Below are 7,931 nucleotides of genomic sequence, written 5' to 3'. Positions count from 1 at the left end.
AAGTGACAGTGAAAGAAAGGAGGGCACTATACTGTATGTATGACAGGAGAGAAGAATGAATGATTGTAGCTTTACTTGCTGCAGGCTGCAATGCCTTCTAATGCCCACTGGAGGGCAGACACAGTACACAGATTTGTATTGAGGAGTCTGTTTTGTTTGTTTGTTTGTTTTAAAATCAAGTCAGAGGAGATATCTTTAGAGTATGAATCACACACACATCAATTAATTGAGAAATGTAATCACGGACACCAGCGTTCTTTATAAATGGTTTACAGATGCTGGATGACAACAAAGGAGAACAGACTCATAAACTTTACAGGAGAAACAGTACTTGTCCTCGTAAAATGGCTATCATGCGGCTTACTAAGCAAGAGGGACTAATTGTACATGCAATATTGTTGAATGAAATGTCTTATAACCTGTAACAGAGATACCTGCCTTCCTCAGTCCTGGAAACAATTTGCTTTCTGATTATAACAGCAAATGTAGTTTTCTGTCCTAGTTGCTCATAGGCTACTGTAAAATCTAGAAAAGTCAGAGACCAAAAACCATTTGTTCTATACTAAAATATGTATCCAACCTAAATGTCTCCATTGATAAAAAACTGACAATTTGTCGCTTTTTCAAAACGTCTCGTTGTTGGCGTGTCTGAGTGGCTCAGACAAGCTTCATCTAGGGGGCGGGCCATAGTGTCAGACGACGAAACCCCTGTTGTCAGTTCTGTTTTCTACTGAAATGAAACTTAGTGATACATCAGTGATGTTGCCACACCTGAAACTGTACCAGGAAACAGTTCCGCATCATATACATGGGTGTATCCTGGTGTGTGCTATAAAACCTCATCTGCACACATAAACAGCTAAAAGATTGCTGAGCGAAGTTTGTGAACCTGAGGAAGCTGCAAGCTGCAGGCGAAGCACGTTGTTCGTTTGAAATAACGTCACAGTAAGTTACATTGTTCAGTGCATGTTGGTAAATTTTTACTTTTCATTTATATTTGCAGACAAGAAACATTCTTATCCTAAATGTTGTTGACCTTTATTATTTACTTCTTACTTTAACACAGACTACACCAGAGATGTTGCAAGGAAAAAGTTGGATCCAAGATTGCGTCCTGCTTGTGCTGGTCATGTTATGCAGTCAAACTGCTCACTGCCAAGATCAACACAGAGGTAAATGATATAAATGTAACATTGTCAGACATTGTGTGTTTGACATGAGAATGAAAGACATTGAGCCCTTAAACTGAATGAAGAAAAAGCTAAACAAGTATCTGAATTAATCTATCAATCAGTTAATAAGTACAATAATTTACAGTATAACCCTCTATTCCTCTCACCTGCTCATTTTTGTTTATTTTTTTAATTACTTTTCTAAAAATACTGTTGGTTAAGCACTTTCTGCATGCAAACTACTGTACCTGAAGCTAACATAAATCATATAAGGCAGTGCAGGTCATGTTAATATAAAATATAAATATAAAAATAAGATTAAAAAGCTGATCAGTGAGAAATCGACATTCAGCTGGAACAGCATTAAAATGCCCAAATAATACGATAACTTCTCTCTTGAACATCCTCAATGCCCATAAACAGAAGTCATTAACCTTGTGATTAAAAGCACTGAAATGTCTGGAGTCCTGATTTCTCACTGTCTAGTTTTCTGTAATATGATATATATTTAGTGAGGGTGGAACATGAGTCCTCTGTCGGTTACACTGTTGCATTTGATTGATTTTATAGGTAAGCTAATTGTGCATAGTTGTAACATTTGTGCCAGTTTGAACACAGAGGAAAAGCAGGTCCCTCAAACAATTTAAGTGGAGTGCTGTCCTACTTCTGATTTTTTACTTTGAATATTCAGCACTCACCTATACATGTTGATGTTGAGTGCATGTGTTTATCTATCTTATACAGTGTTGACATTCTCAACACATTAACTGTGACTGCTAGAGGGAAATGCTTTATCCTCATAACCTCATGCATACCTTAACTTCATCAAGGACCACAATGTAAAAAAGTATTTTGTCATCCTTAACATTTTGTAGATGATGATGTAATGTCTCTTTTCTCATAATCAAACCAATTAAACTAAAAACTGCATTAGCTTGTTAGTGTTTACTTTCCAGCTGTTGTAAGAGTTTATTTAGTGATAATACAGCAATGCAGTAGGGGGCTACAGTACATGGAGAATGAACATCACCTCCACTGGTTGGTGTAGTTTTAATGAAAGTTAATACTAACCAATGGTTGATTAACTGTTCACAGGTTCTACACACCTGGAAGACCTGAGACTCATTCTGGTTGGAAAAACTGGAGCAGGAAAGAGTGCTTCTGGAAACACCATCCTGGACCGGGAAGATGCCTTTAAAGCGAGCATGTCACCTGAGTCTGTGACTAAAGGCTGTAATAGAGAAGAAGTACACGATTATGACAGGGATATTGTTGTCATTGACACCCCAGGGCTGTTTGACACAAACTACACACAAGCAGATCTGAAAGTAAAAATTGAGGAGTGTATTAATCAGTCAGTTCCCGGACCTCATGCCTTTCTGCTAGTGATCAGTCTGAAGTCAAGATTCACAGATGAGGAGAAGGCAGCTGTGAAGTGGATCCAGGATAATTTTGGCACAGATGCTTCTCTATATACCATTGTCCTATTCACACATGCTGACTTGCTAGATGGGAAATCTGTGGAAGACTTCATAGAAGAGAGCAATGATCTACGCAGATTGATCAACCAGTGCGGGGGGAGATACTATTCGCTGGTCAATGACAAGAGGCGGAGCACAATGCAGGTCCAAAACCTTCTAAAGATGATAGACAAAATGGTGAAGCTTAATGGAGGAAAACACTACACCAATGAGATGTACCAGGAAGCCCAGAAAAAACTTAAAGAGGAGATGAAAAAGAAGAAGAAGGAGAAAGAACAAATGTGGAAGGAAGAGGAAGAGAGGATCAGAGAGGAGGAGAAAATTATTGCTCGTTGTAAAATGATGGCTCTTGCTTCTGTAGCAGTTTTTGGCACAGGAGCATACTATGCCTCTTATGCTCTCATGACTGCGGGTGCAGCTCTTGGAGTCACTCAAGGTTTTAATTGCACTATGGATATGTTTTTGTAGTTGTGGCACCTGTGACTACAAGAAAATATAAAGACAACAGAGAAACACATAAATGCCTTCAGACAGACCTTTTCATGTTTTTGGTGTTGTGTAGTATGTCAAGTATGTCAAACAGCAATATCAGGCTATCTTGGCTCAATTGTTGAGTGTATGGGATAAAATAACATTATGATCTCGTAGGCATCCAAATAAAACCAGAGTCAGTGATGTTAAAGTGAAACCTGAAACTTAAAATAGCCCCCACTATAATTTCTGTTAACTGAATCTTGAATTGAAAAATCAGTGTACATGCTTTGTTTGTGATTGGGAATTAGGGATGTGCTTCATGCATATGTTTCTCCATATGTGTAATTGTGTGGGCTAAAAACATTTTGTAATAAAGTCTGTAATTCAGTTTACGTCTCCTAGGATTCATTGCCAGTTCATGCATATTTATTTATTTTACAGTAGTCTTGACAACATTTTATATGTTCACCATGTGAGACAAACTACTTTTTAATGTCACAGAAAGTGATGTGTAGATACATAATCCTCATTTTGAGCAATATTTAAAAGTAAAAAGTAAAATAAATAAAACTAGGCTAATAAATGTCACAATGACTTGGTTTTGATGGGAGAGGAAGTCAACAATGGAAGGATGTAATGCCCTCCAGAGAGATCTCTTGTTTCCTCACTTTTAAACAACCAGTCTTCATTATGTGGTTATAGTAAGATAACCTTATATTAATCAGAGAAAGAGCTTGACTGCTGTTCATGTGTTGCTGTTTCACTATTTTAACATACTGGTAATGTCTGTACACATACATACTCGACATATTCAGAGAGCAGTGGACAGCCCCTCTGAGGATGCACATTTTCAGATGTAGTCTAGAGACAATACAAGGAAATAGGAAGCCCCCGGACATAGGCCCGGCTTCCAGAAGTTTCCCAGCAAACTAATGCGTAAGTCAAGCAAAAGAGTTAAGTAAGTTAACAAGTTCACAACTCGGGCCTGGAACAACCCGTTTGGCCACCTGGGAACTGGAAAAGTTAGATCCACAGTATGGCTGAAGGTAAGACTATCTATCTGACTTATTATTAAAAAACAAAACAGTATTGATTCTTTGATTGCTGTAATATGTAACACTTACTGTGATCCTGTGACAATGGGATGAACATGAGGGAAAGATAAAAAGCTTGATAATGATGTCATTGATTAATAGCCTGTTTTCATTTGTTTCTCAATGGTATTCTTTATTATCACAGCAATACCACTACGAGAAAAGAAGCAGAGAACTCTACCTCGGTCTGATGGGTGTGGTCTGAATAACTTTGACGGTATGCTCATTCATTGTCTCAGAGTCTCTCACTATAATTAGAAATATATATTTGTACAATTTCTAATAAGGAACACTTTATAAAGGCTTTGTTAATGTTAATACATGGCTTATTTTTAGATTAGTAACAACTTTGGTTGCCAAATTGTGAAAAAAACTGTCTGGTGTGTATTGATAGTTTAGTTTAGTTGTTGTAGCCGCTCATTTACAACTACATTTTGCTGGCTTTTGAGTCTTTATTAATAATGACTTAAAACATCTAGACTTAAAGGGTAACTACAGACTATAAATGTTTTATGTTGTACAAATAATTACATAGCTGAGCATGTTGGTATGTATATTAACAGAGGTGTTTAAAAAACACTTATTGTGTGTAAACTGCTTTGTCTGCCTAAAATGAGCTTATCTCTGTCTTTGGTTTGGAAATTCAGTTCAGCCAAATCCTCTGGCTCCCACTCTAAGCGTGACGTAATAGACAAGTCACCGTGGTTTGTTTCATATATCAGCTGATGCACCGAGTGTAAATATTATAAAACTGTAGCCTCAGTTTGTGCCTCCCACACACAGCTGCTGTTAACATTAGTGGGTTGGATAAGAGTCACTAGTCAGAGAACTAATAATCCAAAGACAATGGGTTCCAGTGACTGTGCTATACCACAGACTGTGTACTGTAAGGATGGACATAGCGAGGTGGGACTTCACCCACTGGTTTGCATTGGAGCCAGTTTGAAGCTCAGGGTTGCTGCTTATGGTTGATGCTGTCTTTGCAGTTTAGAGTCAGGAAATTCCCAGTAGTTGCTTTTCATGCTCTAAGCTGACAGTTGACAACACTGAGCAGTGCATACTTGGGCTAACATTAGCTACTTATGCTAAATTGTGGGCAGGTATCATAGTCAAATAACATTAAACCTCATGAAATATTGCGACAATAGTGCAACTCAGTGCAAATGCTGGAGCTGAGGTGAGCAGCATATGAGCTACTATGTCTTCAAATATTATTTTCAAAAGAAATAATTTCAAAATGATCATCATAGGGCCCACATTTTGGTGACTAAAAGAGAAGTTGATGCTTTTTGCATCAGCATTGTTCTTTAATGTGCTTTTGCAGTCATTCTCCTTGTTTATTGGCACACTGCTTAAATTATTTTTGCCTTGCTGCTGATGAAAGCAGAATAGAGTGTATCTGTGTGTGTGTGCACAATACAAACCAAACAGGGACCCACTCATAAAAACATTGCCCCACAGTGCTAGTGGTCAAAGCTCAACAGGCTACCTTAAAAGAGGTAGCTAAAGATAAATCGAGTTATGCTAGAAGAAGATATACACCAAATAGATTTTACACAACCTACTGTAGGCAACCCAAGTGGTACCCATGAATCAAACACTCACTGTAGACTAACATGTCAAAGAAAGGATTCACTTTAGCCTTGTGCTCAATATTGATTTTGCTTCTGCTGTTACAGCTCTGGATTTGTCTGGAGGGCTAAGAATAGTCCTGGTGGGCAAGACCGGTTCAGGGAAGAGTGCAACAGGAAACACCATCCTTGGTAGGGCTGCCTTCAAAGAAGACCCGAGCCCTGTGTCTGTCACCAAACACTGTGAGACACAGAGTGGGGAGGTGGACGGGACTGTAGTCCAGGTCATTGACACTCCAGGTCTGTTTGATACAGGCATCACAGAGGAAGAGTTAAAAACAAGAATAGAGGAGTGCGTCAAGATGTCGGTGCCCGGCCCTCATGCCTTCCTCCTGGTGATCAGGCTTGGGGTAAGGTTCACAGAGGAGGAGAGAAATGCTGTGAAGTGGATCCAGGATAACTTTGGAGACGATGCCTCCATGTACACGATCATGTTGTTTACGTGTAAGGATCAGGCTAAAGCTGACAATGCTCTGAAGGAGTGCAAGGAGTTGAGGAGACTCTCAATTACATTTGGACGCAGATACCATGCCTTCAACAACAATGATGCAGATGACCGCATGCAGGTCAAAGAACTGGTCACCATGGTCAAGGAAATGGTACATGATAATGGAGGGAAACACTACACAAATGAGATGTATGAGAAAGCTCAGAGAAAGCTGAGAGAAGAGGAGGAGCTGAAGAAACAAGAGGAGGAAAAGCAGAAAGAGGAGGAGAAGAAAATGTGGGATGAAGAGAGGGAGAAGATGGAGAAAGAGAGAGAAAAGAAGAAAAAGGCCAAACGAAAGAACATACGTGTAGCCTCCGCTGCTGCTGTGGTGTTGGTATTAGCTGGGGTGGTTATAGCAGTGGGAGCTGACACCACAGTGGCTCTGGCTCTAGGAGCTCCTGCACTTGTCCTGGGAGTGTTATGTGGCTTAGCTGCCATTTGTTTATGGAAAGGAATGACATGTAAACCTAAAGCAAATGTTCCAGTATAACTAGGCAATGTCATGTGACAAGGACATGTTGATCCACCTGCAGTATGTGACGCTGAATATAGAAATCTTACAAAAACAGCACATATTACTTTTTACTGTTAGAACTAATCAATTGATCTTATGTTGTGCTCACCTTTTCTGCCTTCTGCTTTTGAAACATTTTGTACAACATTGTAGTAACAGGAGTATGTGGATTTAAAGTGGAAATAGACAACTTCTTTGCTTTAACTTGTCATTATGAAGGAAATGTTGATTACACAATGTAATGGCTATAGAATAATGGCATCATTAGCCTTTTGATTGAATACCTATAAGCCTTGCTTTCACTATGCAATTCTATCTGCTACCAGGTTAGATATCCCAGGAAAATGAAGGGCCTATTTACAGCACAAGGAAGTGCGTCAACCACTTCACAACCAGAAGAGGAACACTTCTGCAATTTTGTTTTTTCCCTGGTAGCTATTAGTAGCTATATCTCATAATAATTTGTTTGGTGGCCAACCTCTTTCTATTGTCTTATTGCTATATGATAAATTTGTAATATTGCACAGACAAATCTCATTACACACTACTTTTATGTGTGTAAGTTATGTGCATGCTGCATTTTAGTTGCATTGAGTATGCTACCTGAATAAATGTGTGTGACAAAAATACAACTTGAAAATGCTGAGGGGGAGTTGTCTGTTTCCACTTTAATGCGGACAGTTAACAAACGGTATGAAATGCAAAACTTGTTTTCTTTTTTTTTCTTTTTTTTTGGTGTAAGTCTTTGTTATGTATAAAACCTCAACCATGAGCTATAATAGATAGATATGTTTTGGCTTATGAGAAACAGTTTGAATCTTAATAAATAATGTGAGAACATATTGACATATTGTTTATTAAATTTTGCAAATACACTTTGGCACATTTTAATCTTTCATAAGTCATGCAATAATGCTTGTATAGAATATTCATGCAGATGTATTTCTGTTGCGTGTTTAAACTATGATGGCATTGTTTTATTATTAGTAACGTTACAAGCTCACATCCTGAAAGGATGTGAGAGACAATGCTAAATGTCTGCCAACCAAGTGAGGAAGTGACGAAACATTCTTAA

The 7,931-nt window shown here is 38.5% G+C and overlaps 1 protein-coding gene across 1 annotated transcript; it reads left to right on the top strand.

Moving 5' to 3' along the window:
- The first annotated feature begins 820 nt into the window (after nt 1–820).
- LOC128366272 (uncharacterized) lies at nt 821–7,617 on the top strand. The gene is made up of 6 exons (XM_053326959.1): nt 821–945; nt 1,067–1,172; nt 2,268–3,117; nt 3,216–3,223; nt 4,367–4,438; nt 5,901–7,617. Exons 2-6 carry the CDS (start codon nt 1,079–1,081, stop codon nt 6,830–6,832), a joined length of 1,956 nt encoding a protein of 651 aa, XP_053182934.1. The 5' UTR covers nt 821–945; nt 1,067–1,078; the 3' UTR covers nt 6,833–7,617.
- Nucleotides 7,618–7,931: the final 314 nt, after the last annotated feature.

The sequence above is a fragment of the Scomber japonicus genome, chromosome 2 (genome assembly GCF_027409825.1).
Source record: "Scomber japonicus isolate fScoJap1 chromosome 2, fScoJap1.pri, whole genome shotgun sequence".
NCBI classification, from domain to species: Eukaryota; Metazoa; Chordata; class Actinopteri; order Scombriformes; family Scombridae; genus Scomber; species Scomber japonicus.
The sequence above is the reverse complement of the archived record's forward strand: the minus strand, read 5'-3'. Positions and strand labels throughout refer to the sequence as shown.

What these genes read in the sequence shown, in the direction of transcription:
- LOC128366272 (XM_053326959.1), top strand. Translation starts at nt 1,079, where the DNA reads ATGTTGCAAGGAAAAAGTTGGATCCAAGATTGCGTCCTGCTTGTGCTG. An exon ending in CTGCCAAGATCAACACAGAG is followed by an intron (nt 1,173 to 2,267) that starts GTAAATGATATA and finishes AACTGTTCACAG; the next exon opens with GTTCTACACACCTGGAAGAC. An exon ending in TGGTCTGAATAACTTTGACG is followed by an intron (nt 4,439 to 5,900) that starts GTATGCTCATTC and finishes CTGCTGTTACAG; the next exon opens with CTCTGGATTTGTCTGGAGGG.